Source organism: Triturus cristatus, chromosome 4_1 (assembly GCF_964204655.1).
Source record: "Triturus cristatus chromosome 4_1, aTriCri1.1, whole genome shotgun sequence".
Classification (NCBI taxonomy): domain Eukaryota; kingdom Metazoa; phylum Chordata; class Amphibia; order Caudata; family Salamandridae; genus Triturus; species Triturus cristatus.
In genome coordinates, this window is record NC_140585.1 from 423,251,485 (window position 1) to 423,267,654 (window position 16,170).

At 43.3% G+C, this 16,170-nt stretch overlaps 1 protein-coding gene across 5 annotated transcripts in view; it reads right to left on the minus strand.

Moving 5' to 3' along the window:
• LOC146855062 (dihydrofolate reductase-like) overlaps nt 1-16,170 on the minus strand; it is a 650,717-nt gene that overhangs the window by 121,443 nt on the left and 513,104 nt on the right. For all 5 annotated transcript variants that reach the window (XM_085652547.1, XM_085652545.1, XM_085652550.1 and 2 more), the window contains one exon: nt 7,973-8,099. In XM_085652547.1, coding sequence (XP_085508673.1) covers nt 7,973-8,099 — 127 coding nt within the window. The remainder of the gene's footprint in view (nt 1-7,972; nt 8,100-16,170) is intronic.

The window sequence follows — 16,170 nt, forward strand, 5'->3', positions numbered from 1 at the left end:
TCTGCCTGCAGTTTAATCCGGTCCGTTTCAGCGTATTTCACCAATATGATGATCAATCTCTTCGAGGACTCCAAGTTGGTTTCAGCCCATTCCTTCATCATGGACTTGTCTGGATTCTCGTAGCTCGGGGCCAAGAGGATACGTAGCCCCCGAGGTACTCTGCCCACATCTAGATATCGCTGGAGGGACTTCGCCTCCCACCATTTACTCTGTTCTGAGCGCATCAATTTTTCCAATAGCCTTATTTTGTCTCTAAGGCTTGCATTATGTGCTAATGGTGGTGCATTGTGGGTATTGGAGTCCATCACAATTTGTTTGCTATCGTCAAACATCCCTGCTGCTGCCTCCTCACGTTCTCTCAGCGCATCTGCCGACATGTTGGGGACAAGGGAAATATTACTTTTCACTTGATTCTTGGAAAGCAACGAACCAATGTGAGACAATTTCACTCGTTGTTCGAACACCTTCGCACACCTCTGACCCAGGATTCACGTTGTTTACTGCAACAACAACAAACCCCCTAGGTAAATGCGCGCCTCGGGTCCTCCGACCCGTGTTCGCTTACCTGTGCGGGGAGTCGTTGATAGTCAGTTGTTTTCCGTGCTGGGGGGCCTGCAGCCTGAAATCCTCCCAGATTCTTAACCGCTTGACTTGAGCCCAAGTCTCGAAACCTTTTCAACGGCTGCCACTGCCCAAGATCCAGAGGGGGTCCGTCGATAACCGGAGGATCCAAACCGGTTAAATATGTACGTTGCACTCCAATCACTGCAAGGCTTCCAGCATCAAACAATAACGGAGGACGGACCACAAATACGTGCAAGTTCAATTTATTGTTCTTTTCCCTTGCACACTCACACTCGCCTGACGCGTTTCGATCCTCTAGGGATCTTGATCACATGACGCGCTTAGTGGTGCTTGATAGGTTTAAGTAGGCTGTTACTTTTTTTCATTTTTTAGTGTTATTTAAAGTGACAAAGCACAACAACATCCGTTGAGTGTCAGCAACCATAGACATAGTAGATATACCAAATTAGTCATTTTGTACAATGCAGAAACACAGGGATTAAAACCAATAAATGTTTAAATAACATATTAAAATAGTTTTCCTATGGTTCTAAAATATAATACATTGGACTATTAGATAGCTGCCATTTCTTGTGCAAAAATGCAAATGTTAGAAGATGTAAACAAATAGAGAAATTTTTTAAAAGTTTTTCTTAAAATTGCTCCATAGTCTAAAATGCAATTTGTCGATGTTTTCAATTTTAGTTGTAAGTCCTATAACTATAGCATCTTCGAAGGATCCATATATATATATATCTATATATCTATATATATTTATATATATATATATATATATATATATATATACGGATCCTTCGAAGATGCTATAGTTCCCATGCTGAGATCGAATTGGTTGTCAACGCCTCAACCAGGAAGTGTTGGCAGCCATCAAGAGACGAGGCTCCAGAAAAAACAATGAAAAAAAGAAAAGGGGACATTGTATTCCTACCCTGACCCCTTAAGTATGGTGGTGGGGTCCCCTTGCGATCCCAATAGGGCACAAAATCACTTTTTTTTTTACAGTTTTTGCAACAAAAATGCAATAAAGCCGTGAATGTGCAGCAACAAAAAAAAAGAAACAAGTGCAGGCTTCCGTGCTTGTTTTAAATATATGCCCTGGGAGGGCCACGTCCCAGGGCATTTTTTTTAAAAAGAAGGCAGTGCACAGGGCCCTCCTCCTATGACTCCTTGAGCCCCAGGGACCAGCAACCCCTAATTGGAGATTTATTGAAGAAAGAAGGGGGCATACGGGCCCCCCTCCATAGGCATTATAAGACCTGAGGACAACCACCTCCCTGACGCTAAGGTAAGAATGATGAGGAGGGCGGTATGGACCCACCCAGCCTCAGGGATCACCACCTCCCCGGGGCTAAATAACACCTAATGGAGGCCCTGCTGACCCCCAGGTACTAGGGACCACCACCTCCTCAGGGCCAAATATATTTTTTTAATTGTTGAGGGGCCCCCCTCCCATGCTATATATGGCCCCGGGGCCGGCCCATGTAGATCAAAGGAGGAGAGCTGTGCGAACCACTTCCTAGAGTCAATAATGGCCGTGGGAACGCCAATCACCAGGGCTGGCTTCATAATGTCCTAGGGTGTACCCCCCGGGACATAGCTGTTTTCTATAACTTGGTGGGAGCTTTGACAGCTCCTGCCAAGTCAGAGCAAACACAAACTCTGCTCTCAGCAAGCAAGAGCTGTGAAACTGCTCCTGCTTGCTGGGAGCGGAGTTTTCATTTGTTTCCCTGCCCGGGGTCAAACAGACAGGGAAACAGTTAAAATGATTGCTGTGATAGACAGGGAGCTGCATGTTTTCAGAACAATGCTGGCTCCTGCAGGAGGCAATAAGCCAACTGGGACTGCGAATGCCTTGAGGCTCCCCTCGCAGTCCCATGAGAAAAAGACGAGAAAGAGGCAAAATAAAGGTCGAAAGCAAGCAGAAAGAGTCAGAATAAAGGACAGCTGTGAGGAGAAACAGGCACATTAAATGTGTGAAACAAGCAGAAAAAGGCACAATAAAAGTGAGAAACACACAGAAAGAAGCAAACTAAAGGTGAGAAATGAGCAGCAGGAGGCAGAGTAAAGATCACCCAAGAGCAGAAAGTGAGATGATAAAAGTGAAAAACGAACAGAGAGAGGCAGAATAAAAGTCTGAAATTAGCAAAACAAGGCAGAATTAAAGGTCAGCAAAGAGCAGAAAGAGGAAAAATAAAGGTGAGAAACAAACAGAGAGAAGCAGAATAAAAGTCTGAAATTAGCAGAACGATGCAGAATTAAAGGTCAGCAACGAGCAAGGAGAGGCAAAATAAAGGTGGGAGATGAGCAGAAAGAGGCAATATAAAGGTCAGCAACAAGCAGAAAGAGGCATGATACAGGTTAGAAACAAGCAAAAAGAGGCAGAATAGAGGTCAGAAATGAGCAGAAAGAGGCAAAATAAATGTCAGCAAAGAGCAGAATGAGCTGATAATAAAGGTGAAAATGAGCAGAAAGAGGCAGAATAAAGAAGTAAAGAGCAGAAAGAGGCAAAATAAAGGTCAGAAACGAGAAGAAAAGGCAGAATAAAGGTCAGCAATAAGTAGAGAGAGACAAAATAAAGGTGAGAAATGGGCAGAAAGGGGCAAAATAAAGGTCATAAATGAGCAGAAAGAGGCAGAAGAAAGGTCAGCAATGAGCAGATAAAAGGCATGATAAAGGGGAGAGACTAGCAAAAAGAGGCAGAATAGAGGCCTCAAACGAGCAGAAAGAGGCAGGATAGAGATCAGAAACAAGCAACAGCAGGCAGAACAAAGGTCAGAAACTAGCTGAAGAGGTAGAATGAAGGTTAGCAACAAGCAGAAAGAAGCAAATTAAAGGTGTGAAATGAGCAGAAAGAAGCAGAATAAAGGTAAAAAACTAGCAGAAAAAGGCAGAATAAAGGTCATCAGAGAGCAGAATGAGGCAAACTAAAATTGAGAAATTAGCGGAGAGAGGCAAAATAAAGGTCAGCAATGAGCAGAAAGAGGCAAAGTAAAGGTGTGAAACAAGCAGAAAGAGGCAAAATAAAGATGAGAAATGAGCAGAAAGAGGAAGAATAAAGGTCAGCAATGAGCAGAAAGAGACATGATAAAGGTGAGAAATGTGGAGAGAGGCAAAAAAAAGGTCAGAAACGAGCAGAAAGAGGCAAAATAAATGTCTGAAACGAGCAGAAAAGGCAGAATAGAGGTCAGAAAGGAGCAGGAATAAAGGTCAGCAACGAGCAGAAAAAGACAAAGTTAAGGTCAGAAGTGAGCAGAAAAAAGGCAAAAAACTAGGAGAGGGCAGTAAACTCAGCTCCGCCGCCAAAGATTGCGGAGATTTGCCTATCCACGGACTGCTTTGATTGCATTATTTGGCAAAACTTCGGCCAACCGCTGGTAAGACGGAGTTTACTGGCGTGCTCACCCTTAGACTTCATGCCCCAACCAGTAGTTATGTTATACAATGTTAGGGCGTATTTATAGAGCGCAGCTATCACTCCGAGGATCATCATGGCTCTAAGCGGATCGTTTTGCAGACAGGGTGTTAGGCTGGAAGAGAATGGTTAGGTGAGTGCTTTACATCGTGCCTCAGGGGCTGTGAAAATCCAAGTTTTCAGGGCCTTCCTGAAAAGAGTTTCTGATTGGATGAAAGGGAGGCCATTGGGGAGTTGATTCCAGGCTTTGGACCCTATCACTGCAATTGATTTCCCCCCTTTTGAGACACAGCTGAAGACTCGGGGTTTTAATAGATTTGTTTTAGATGATTGGAGGGTACAGCATGGTATATAGCATGCAAACCTGGGCTGAAGGTACTTGGGGGCCTGAGGAGTGAAAGGTTCTGAAAGTAATTGTCAGGATTTTGAACAGAATTCGTTTTTGGATCAGTAGCCAGTGGAGTGCTTCCAGAGCAGCAGATACTGATGACTTCCTGAGCCATTACAGCACTTATCTGGCTGCAGCATGTTGCACCATCTGTAGTTTGTGTAGGACCGACTTGTTGGCTCCTGCATAGAGGCTGTTGCAGTAGAAGAGTCTAGATGTAATTAAGGCCACTGCAACTGCCTGTCCTGCCATGCTGGGGAGTACGTCCAAAAACATTTTCAATGAGTTTATCAAGTGGAAGCAGGTGCCAGCCTCTGTTAAGAATTGCTGGTGGAAGGACAGAGCTGAGTAAAATTTGACCCCCAAGTTTTGTGCTGTTGTTACTGTCAATCAATCAATCAGTCAATCAATCACATAATTTGTAAAGCGCACTACATGCCCGGGAGGGTTTCAAGGTGCTGAGGGGGGGGGGGGGTGTTGCTGTTTCTGGTCGAAGAGCCAGGTCTTGAGTTGTCTCCTGAAGGTCAGCAGGTCTTCGGTTTGTTGCAGGTAGAGGGGGAGGGTGTTCCAGGTCTTGGCGGCGCGATGGGAGAAGGATCTGTCTCCGGAAGTAGTACTCCGGATGTGTGGGACCGTGGCCAGGGCGTGGTCAGCGGAGCGGAGTTTCCTGTTGGGTACGTAGAAGGAGAGTCGACTGTTGAGATAGGCTGTCCCGGTTTTGTGGAGTGCCTTGTGTGCGTGGATCAGGAGCTTGAAGGAGATTCTTTTGTCGACGGGGAGCCAGTGCAGGTTCCTCAGGTGGGGGGTGATGTGGTCGCGGCGCGGGACATCGAGGATCAGGCGTGCAGAGGCATTCTGGATTCTCTGTAGTCTGCTGATGAGCATGGACGAGGCTCCGGTGTAGAGGGCGTTTCCGCAGTCGTAGTAGTGTTTGGGGGAGGAGGGTGTCGGCCGGCCACCATAAACTGGGGGAAAAAACAGTCCCTTTCCCCAATGGTATGATTTCTGGTTTTTCATAATTACACTTTAAGTGATTGGCTTTCATCCAATGAAAGACCGCTGTGAGACATTGACGGAGGTTTTCCTCAGCTACTGTCTATTTTTATTTAGGACCAGGATTAGCTGAGTATCGTCTGCATATGAGATACTCTCGATGTTAAAGGACGATATCAGGCTGATCAGCGGGGTCATATATATATTGAAGAGCATTGGGCTGAGGATGGACCCTTGCGGGACCTCGGAGAGCAGAGGTTTTCATACCGTCTGGTATTGTCAAAGGGTGATGACTTGCCTTCAGTTTTGTAGGAACGATTTTAGCCAGGCCGGGGCAAGGTAAGAGATGTCGTAAGAGTCGAGTCAGTCCAGGAGAATGACATGTGAGACCGTATTTAAGGCAGCTGATAGGTATAATAGGACCAACACAGCATTCCTTCCCTGGTCAAGAGCTGCTTTAAGGGATTCAGCTGTGTACAGAAGGGCAGATTACGTGGAGTGGTATGGCCTAAAACCAGATTGGTTTGGGTGTAGGATGTTTGCTCCTTCCAGGTAGGTCATAAGTTGGGAGTTGACTAGTTTTTCCGTAATTTTGCTTAGGCAAGGAAGTAGAGACGCTCATTGGCCTGATAGGCACCATTCATGCACATCAGTCACTTCCCTTCCACGCCAACAGATGTGGAAGACTCATCTCATCGAGATTTCTAATTCTCAAAATTCTTCAATATGCAAGGGAATTATGTCACCTCCCAAGTATACAAGGTAAAAACCCTGTAGTAAGTGTCAGAATCAAATATGTGAGCGACCCACATGTGGTTTCCTTGTGGTGCCTAAGGTCAGATCAAAAATCTAAGGCCTGCAGTAATTGTGACTTGAAACACTCCAAAACTATTCGAGATCAGGAAGATAAACTCTTTGTGGCAAAGCACTGTAAGACCCCATGCTGGGATCAGTCGAGGTCTAAAGTTGCTGCTGTGATGGGTCTTCTTTTAGTTCTTAATCCTCAGGGAAGTCTAGAAAGAAGCCCAAGAGGCATTTGTTTCCGTTCTGACACTTTCACTCCCCTGAGAATACATGAAGGCCTCATCATGCCTCCAGGTCACACTCCCAAAATTGTTCTGATTAGGAGTCAATTCTGGCACTGGTCGCAGATCAGGCAAAACTTCCAGGCCCATCAGCAACGGGAAACCACCTTTACATCGCGGTCATTTGACCACGATGCCTTTACAACGCGGTAGTTACAACAACCGCGTTGTTACAACGCAATGCCATTACTACGCAAGTCATTACATCGACTTGCAGTAGATGGCGCTCTAACATAAGGAATAGTATAATTTACTATTCCAACACCTTCCCTACTGTTGCGCAGGCTGGAGGTGGAATAGTAAATTATACATTCCTAATGTTACAGCGCCATCTACTGCAAGTAGATGTAATGACTTGCGTAGTAATGGCATAGCATTTGTAATGACCACGTTGTTACCTACCACGTAGTAAAAGCACACGTTGTAACGTGCTATATTCATAAGCAACACTTCAGCATTTAGAGGAATTTTATAATGCTATGTTGCGTGTTTTTGACATGTACCACCTCCCTCTTGTGCACCTATGGACCCCAAAGACCTGAGAGGCCTCTCTTCTGGGCTTGCTGAAATGGGTTTGCCCTCAGTGGCAGTTGGGCCCTCCGGATCTGCTCAATGCTCCAGACCAACTTTGTTACCAGTTCCCTCCTTGGCACCACAAGCCATGCTGGAACATGATCCACCAACTTCTATTCTAGACCCGTCGACTCCAGAGAACAACTCCCAACCCAGAGTGCTGTCCAATGCTGAAACAGCACCATCCCGACTTCAATTGAGCTGCGCGTTCCTCTTTCTGAGCTGCAACCATTTTATCATCCTTCTGACTTAGGCACAGCACCTATACCTCCTGGTAGGGTTCAGGTTCTTCAGGAAATGTTCAGCACAGACTCAGACAGTGGAGGCTAAGATACTGGAGATGAGATTGCTCAACTGGGAATGGGGAAAACTGGCATGAGGATCTCTAAGATGCCAGTGGTTTGGATTCCTCCCCAGACAATGGCCTAGTTTTCCCCCCAGGGCCTGCCACAGAAGAAAGCACCTCATTCACTATGGTTATGCGAAGGGCGGCAGAGGTCGTTTATTTTCACCTTTCTACTCAGGAGGTGAAGACCAATGTTCTGACAGAGGTGTTGCAGCTTGGCCAGTTCAGTTCTGAGCCCATGATCCCATTTAACGATACTCTCACAGATAAACTGCGGCAAAGTTATTCTTTCTCTAATTGCTGAAGACCCCAGCATATTAAAGGTTCTTTGATATGTTTATTTTTTCATCTCTTTCTATTCTCTTTCGCCCTCCTCATTTGTCCTAATTTCCCTTCTGTTTGGAATTTCAGTGTTATAATTCACAGTGCTTGGCTTGTGTTCGTTTTAACTGCTAGTACACTTATCTCTACAACGTAAGAATGGCATTGTCCTAAAACAATCACCTGATACCAACATTTTTAACAATATGCACACTTCAATGTAATATATATTATTAGTGAATATCTAAAAGTATTGTCCTTACACTTACCTCATAGGATTTAACACCTCCTACAACCCAAATTGTTTCAATTTCTTTACTCAGCGGTGGCGTAGAACCCAGTTTTATAACTTCATGCACATCACGACAAATATACCCCACATGTTTTGGTGCAGATCTAAATTAAAAATGGAAACAGATTAATTGTAAAAAAATATATATATCTAAAATCAGAGGGCTCCAAAGACGTGGCATGTCGTAATATAAAATAATTGTGTTAATATCGATTCAATCATTTTTTTTTAAAAAGGTCTGAGAGCATTTCGACTATACATGATTCTATGAGAAGGGACACTTATCACAATATGAATTTTTAATACTGACCTGAGCTTAAAGTGACTCCAATATATCGACTAACATCATATGCTCCAGGTAATTAGAGGTGATGTCCTTCAAAGTGCATTTATCCTTCCCTATAAATGCTTTACCTTGATGATTGTTGGTATTGACCTCGAATTTGTGACGTACAACCTCTGTGAACAATGCAGACTATTTTAAAGTGTAATATCGTGAATTTTAGCCTTGGTAGTCAATAAAGAGATATGACTTCCCGAGTGATGTGGCCTTTGTGCTTCAGGGCTCAGATGAGTCTTGCTACATGCTTAGCATTTTGGCTCTTGGAGAGGCCTGTGAGAATGCTGTCATAATAATCTAGTTGAGATCCTTCTGAACTGGCTTTGGACCATGCTCATGGAATCAAGCCGGGTGAAAAGGAGGTGTAGGTGTCTACAGGGCCTACATGTGTGATTCTGACTTCTGACTGTTCAGGCAGAGCCAGTTTTGGTGCATCACATTTTGGACTTGCTTAAATAGGAAGCAATTTGAAGCAATCTGATGATGAAAATGATGCCATCTGATGATGCAAACGATACAATCCGATGAAGAAAATTATGATGAACCTCCTGATCATCCTTAACCCAATTTGAGGGAATCATCTGCTCATATGCAGAAGTTTCCCTTGGTGAGCTTTGAGTATGTACACCAATTTAAGCAAAGAAGTTAACAGGAGATAAAACATCAGGAACGTTAGCTGATCACCTGGGTTAGGTGTTAGCTATTGCTTTTATCTCTCCTCCTCAGTCCTAGTGACAACATGCCAATGGCTTCACAGTCAGGGAAGACCAATCTCTACGGAAGGGGTGGCAGACCAAGGTCTCACCCACAGGTACAATGATGTGTAAGTTTAACAAGACAAAGGGCACCAATTGGGACCACACATGCCTTTTCAGTTTATCTCGGATGCATTCCAACTGAGGAGTGCACTTACTCATCAGCACCTGCAACAGTTGTTTCTTAATGCAGCTCTACTCCAGTCAAAAAAGTGATGAAAGGAATGCTTGAGTAAATCTTAGCCACTGCCATTCCCTCGGGCCGCTTTCCAGTCCAAGATATTTTTCTCACTTGCAATTCTGGACAGAGACCAGGCATATGCAACTCCATCTAAGTTCTGCTCAATTAGGATCAAAATGATAGGCCAGGCCCTTTCTAGACCGGAATAGAAGCATCTCCATACAAGTTATGGATGTCTTGGGCTTCATCAATGAGGTGCAGCTAGCTTGAGACCTATGGCACAGTATTTGAAGACTGAGGCCTTCCGGACAGGTAGTGTAAGCAGGAGGAAGGAGTCACAGCAGAAACACTTCATTAGGGCCTTAAGGCTTTATCTTCATCTTGAGGGAAAGCACAGCTGATGTATGTGAATTAATGGAAAAACAAAAACTGGGAAAACACATTAGAGGAAACAAAATCATTGAAAAACAATTTTAAGGAAAGGTAATTTTAAGGAAATAGAAATAAATCAATAATTAAATGAAACATTTTAAAGTAAAGATGATTTAAGGAAAAGTACAAATTTACATTTAAATTAGGTGGAGTTTTGAGATAGTGGGGAGTTTTTGGGTTCAGGGAGAGTCGATGCTTAGGGGTAATGATGGATTTTAGGGGTCAGGGATGGGGAAGTTCAGCATACAAATGGGGAGTTTCGGGGTGTGAGGGTTTTTAGGGATCAGGAGTGAATGGAGTTTAGCCATGGTAAGGGTTTATTAGGGTATACAAGTGTGGAGTTTAGGGGTAGTGAGGGGTTTTTATGGTTCAGGGATAGGTGGAGTCTAGGGGTGTTGAGGGTTTTTAGTGTTCACAGATGGGCAGCGATTTGGTTTGGTGAGGGTTTTTAAGGTTTAGAGGTGGGTTGAGTTTAGGGGTGATGAAGGGCCTTAGGGGTCAGGGATGGGTGGAGTGTAGGAGCAGAAAGAGTTGTACGGTTCAGGAATGCATGGAATTTAGGGTATTGAAGGGTATTAAGGGTTTAGGGAGGTGTTGAGTTTTTATGTAAACAGGGTTTTTATAGGGTTCAGGGAGTGTGGAGTTTAGAGGTGATGATCGGTTTCTAGGGGTCAGGGATGGGTGGAGTTTTGGGGTGGTTAGAAGTTTCAAGTGTTCAAGGATGTGTGCTATTTAGGCATATAAAGTAATTTTTAGGGTTCAGAAATGGGTAGAGTTCAGTGGTAGTGACGGGTATTAGGGTTTAGGTATTAGTGGAGATTAGAGGAAGAAATATCTTTCAGGGTTCACAGATGGGTGTAGTTTAGGGGTCAGGAATAGGTGTAATATAGGCATGATTAGGGGTTTTTTTTAGGGGGCAGGAATGGATGGTATTTAGGGGTTGTGAGAGGATCAGGAAGGAATGGTGAAGGGTCAGTGGATTAAAAGCACCCAGAGTAATTTTTGACAATGTACAAGATATAAGTACAAAATAATATTTTCCGAAGTAAAGCACAGAAATAAATACCTCCAAAAAAAAGTTTATGAAAGTAAGACCTGCAATAATTGCATTTAAACCCTAAAAATAAGCAAGCAAATTCCAAGTTGAGATTTAAACCCTATAAATAAGCAAGAAAAAGCAAATAAAATAAAGCATTTGCAATGCAATAGGTCTCGCATTTACGCGAGTTTAAGCTATAGGCATTGTAAATGAAAATGCTTTTTATTTATATTTCAAAAAGGTAAACAAAAATAAAAGGCATTGTTATTTGCAATGTCAATAGCTCAAACTTGCATAAATGTGAGACCTATTGCATTGCAAATGCTTGTTTCACCTGCTCACAGTAAAACTTGTTCTAAGGGTACCAGGATGTGTGCACCGGCCTGCAGGTCTGGTTGCTGGCCCGCAGCTGCAGAGGGGTGTGAGTGTACTGCATTCACAGGTTTGAGTCCCGGAAGGTTGGACCTAGCTCTTCACCCTCGTAGACAGATGACGTGAGTGAGGTGGGTTGGATAATAAGGCAGGCGTTCGAAGCGAGTTCACTTTGTGTGCATATATGTAAATAGCGTCAATAATACAGGTTTTCTGCATATTGTTTACATTACGGGGGGGTTAAACCCAGCGCAGCCATAGCATGCAGTAGAGTGCAGACTTCTTCTGAAACAAACCTCTATCTCAACAAACCAAACAGCAGTGCACACAGACAACTGTTCCATACAACCAGCTTTAGTCTGGTTCACAAAGCGCTAAATACAGCAGCGTGGGCGTCGCCTGACTCGCAGGCAAGACAGGGTTCGTAGATGTGCATAGCTGTGCTATATCTGACACAAACAGAAGGATGAGACTCGAGGATATGCGGTGCTGGTGCAGGGGGGTGCTGCCCCCACAGTATCGTGTACTGCGTGCTACTCTCCAATTAACCAAGCCCGGGCTCTGTGGGAGTAAATGAGCCCACGCAGAGGCAGCAGTCGGGAACCAGGTGCTAATGTTGTTTGTGTACCAACTAAGCATCGTCTTGATAAATGAGCTCCGAGGAGATACGTAATGAATCAAGTGAGGTGATAAATCTTGGAAATGGACCCTCGGTCTCAGATTACATCCTGCCTCTTCTCCGTGATTGCCAATTTGGGCTCCAGGAACTCAGCTCAGTCACACTGATGTGTCTAGTCCCGCGAGGCTGCAGGCTACATGATGCCAACGCACTTGGCACTCATCAAAAGTGGGCCAGATTGCACACATTTTACACGCAGGCTGGGCACCCGTTCCTCGATCAGGGAACCAACAGCACGGGGAAAGTGGTCGGCATTAGCTCTGCTCTGGTCAGTCGAATTAAATGTTATATTTGCTCTGGGCTGTCCATGTCATTGTCGGCTGAAACTGTACCGTGCACCGGTGTAAATAGGCAACAAGCCCTATTTCGAGTCGGGGCAGTGAGCATGAGGCTAGGGAGGACACGTTAGGGGGCGCCTCTGCCCCAGATTCACCATAACAGCCCCGTCCCATCGTCCGCTCCAGTCCTATCTATCCCCGCACCCATTTTTAAACATGGTAAAAAGCGCACCTTTTTGTTAGATCACTGGCAGAGCTATATGACATGCATAACCAGATTTTTCATCCGCTGAGCTGCTGTGTAAAAACGACACAATTCTAAATCTGTTTGTGTCACCTATTGTGCGTGTGCCTAAACCCTTCTATTTAAAGCTGTTTACAAACTATTGTGCACCCGGCTGGAAAGCCCGGGCGGGCGCGGTCATGTTTAAATGAAATAAAAGTGAAGGCTGCTGTTCCAAACTGTGCCAGAGTTGAGGACACACACAATAACAGCCCACGCGTTTACAAAAACAAGAAAGAACCGAGATGAGGCAGAGGTGCCGTTTTAGTGTTGTACGGCGTGCTGAAAGTAAAAAAAACAGTGGTGTGCGCGCGCGCCACAGGGAGACATGTGGTTTCAATTATCGCGCCTGTGTCTGGGCACGATAATTGAAACCACATGGCCGGCGGTGCACGTAATAGACACCAATAGGCCCTGGGCGGAACAATGCGCCCGCCTTTGGCCAATTGCGTGCTGTCTTTAATAAAAAGACGCACGCAAAGGCCAATAGCGTGGCCCAAAAGGAAAAACACACGCACGAGCATGTGAGATTCCTAGGGTGATTTTGAAACCTCATACAAGAGGTCTCTCGATGCGCGAGCAGTGCTGCGCACTGCCATGCTAGGTGTGAGACCTAAAAAGGCATTCTATGAAATGGTAAATGCCATTCATCTTGCAAATTTCCAAGGAATAGTTTAGGTGAAATAGTTTCTCAGTAATGGTATTTCATAGAATTGTTTTTCTATGAATTCACATAGAACCATGCACAGCACTGAGCTCTCTGTTCCAGCAGCACCACAGCCTGGTCTATGTTAAAGAAGGTTTTACATAAGATAAATGGAAGCTACAGCTTATCCTTATAAGTCCTGGTGACTGAGATGTAGTAGAAGGCGAGACATAATCATTGCACTCTTAGAGTTTGCTCATATTTTCCCTCTTAAGGAATGGCGCCCCTTGCTCTCTTCCTACAAAGCACAGCAGTGACCACTGTTAACATGCAGCTGGCCACATGATATCTCCAGTGGCGACTATGCTGGGAAACCTTATGTATTCCCCTCATACGGATCCTAGAGCTAAAGGAAGCACAGGAGGAAAAAGAAGTAACCAATGAGCTGTTTTTTTTGGCATCACCCATACTTTATCTTGCAACCACCAGTCATGCAAATAGAAAGATGGATACAATCATATGAGGGTAACCCTAATGAGATGCTTTTCTCAAACTCTCCTATGCACACACAAAACACTGTTTGCATTCAGTGCAAAAACCTATGCATATAATATTCCTAAACATTTTTAATCATTAAAACGTAAACACAAATGGGTGCCCATATCTTCTGCTCCTCGGAGACACCCTTCTGATGTGTCCTATGACTGGTCTTCCCACCTCACAATATACCTTCAACCAGGACCTGTTAGGTGACAATAATGTTAGACCTGCCAACTCACGCAGTGTGTCACATTACACTGGTTCCCTTCAGACAATCACCCATTGAGTAAATGATATCCGATGGTGGCAGGGAAAGCATGCTGGAAAACACTTCTCTGCATGGGTTTCAAGCTTGTCTTTGGAGGTTCTAAGCAGCTGGTGTTCTTTAATGTGTTTGAAAGCACCCCAGGACATTTTCTCCAGCCTCATCAAGTGTTTGCCTTTTTAAGTCTGGAATTAGTCAAGATCTTTCGATTTTACTAAAATTACATGTATAATATACTCACATTAAGGAGCGGTCGACTAGCTTTCATCATTCATTGGTCCGTTGTTAAGTCATTCAAATTTTGTGTTCACCCACTACAGTAAGGAGCAAAGGGTCTGCCTCATTCAGCAAATGACTAACTTCATTTTGATTGACTGCAATTTGCTCTTTCACAAGGAGCATGTCCGCACACAATGGCAGTTATCTTCAGTGCAAGTCTTTGTATTTTTAGCTTATTGCTACGTTAGTGTTGCCTTTGTGTTTAGATCCTGATGTTATAGCAGGATGCTTTTGATCTGAACAAAAGGCACATTCCAGCTTTATCAGTTTCTGTGTCCTGCTAATGTTGGTGTAAATTCCTTTTTAAACCGCCTTTGTTTATCCGACTTCTGCTATTTCCCAGCATAGCAGATTGAGTCAATTTGAAACTGTTATTTATAAACGTATTCTCTTTTTAGTATGCATGTAATGACGTGCACATATAACTGCACTCCTGTAAAGCAAATGATCATGTATGTCCTTCTTGTGTGGGTTTCTAGTTTGCTTTCAGTGCTATCGTATGTTGTGCTTGTATAACCATTATATTACTAATTAAAGCTGTGATGTATATTCCAATTACCTTATCTATCTATCTATTTATCTATCTATCTATCTATCTATCTATCTATCTATCTATCTATCTATCTATCTATCTATCTATCTATCTATCTATCTATCTATCTATCTACCTACCTACCTACCTATCTATCTAGTAGAATGTCTGCCTTATGTCTATATACCAGTTGGCTGTCTGTCTACCTGTTGGCCTGTCTATCTATCTACCTGTCTGTCTACATGTCTGTCTTTCTGCTTGTCTGTCTGTCTTCCTCTCTGCTTGTCTATCTATCTATCTATCTATCTATCTATCTATCTATCTATCTATCTATCTATCTATCTATCTATCTATCTATCTATCTATCTATCTATCTATCTATCTATCTATCTATCTATCTATCTATCTATCTATCTATCTATCTATCTTTATGTCGGCCTGTCTGCCTTTCTGTCTGTCTATCTGTCTAGTCTAGCTATCATCTACCTAGCCATCTCTATGTCTAGGAAACCTTCTCTATCTATGCATTCTTCTCTATGTATGCAACCCTCTCTATGTAGCTATCTATGCAACCATCTCTATCTATGTAACTGTCTATCTGCCTGTCTGTCTATCTACTTGTCTATCTGCCTACCTGGTTGTCTGTCTATCTATCTATCTATCTATCTATCTATCTATCTATCTATCTATCTATCTATCTATCTATCTATCTATCTATCTATCTATCTATCTATCTATCTATCTATCTATCTATCTATCTGTTTGTAGTCTAGCTATCAACCCCCTACCTATCTCTATGTCTAAGCAACCTTCTCTATCTATGCAATCTTCTCCATGTATGCAACCCTCTCTATTTAGCTATCTATGAAACCATCTCTATCTATGCAACTGTCTATCTGCTTGTCTGTTTACCTGTATTAATCTGTCTGTCTAGGCTGTTAGCTATGCATCACTCTCTATATATATAACCGTCTCTATTTACATGCCTCTTAATAATCTATCTTTTTAAACCTCTAAATGTATTTGCAATATAGATGTACAAAAACATTACAAAAATACATTAGCAAAGGCAAAAGGCTGGCATTAGATATAAAGGCAAAATGCTGGCATTAGCCAATATCTTATGATTTTACTAAAATTATGTGTATAAAATAGTTCGCTACAGGGGTTTTCAGTCAGACCTCATCCCTTAGTCTGTTGTTGGGTCATTCACATTTTTCTTTCACCCACTGCAGCACACATCATGGGGTAATGAGTCAGCATTCAGCCACTGACTGACTTCACTGTGAGTTACTGAATGATTCGCTTTCACAATAAGTACATCCACATGTAAAGTAGTTCTCTTCTGTAACAGGGACTATTCTCATAATGTGTGCTTTTTACAGACCAAAAAGATATTTTTTTGCCTTTAGCAAGTGTTTTTTGTTATAACTGATGAAGGCCCGGCAGCTACCACAACAATATAGTTTTGCAAAAACCATGAAACTAAACAAGAAATGTAAAAGCCAAAAGGATAGCGGCCAGTGACTACCCTCTTGACTTTGACATTGCTTG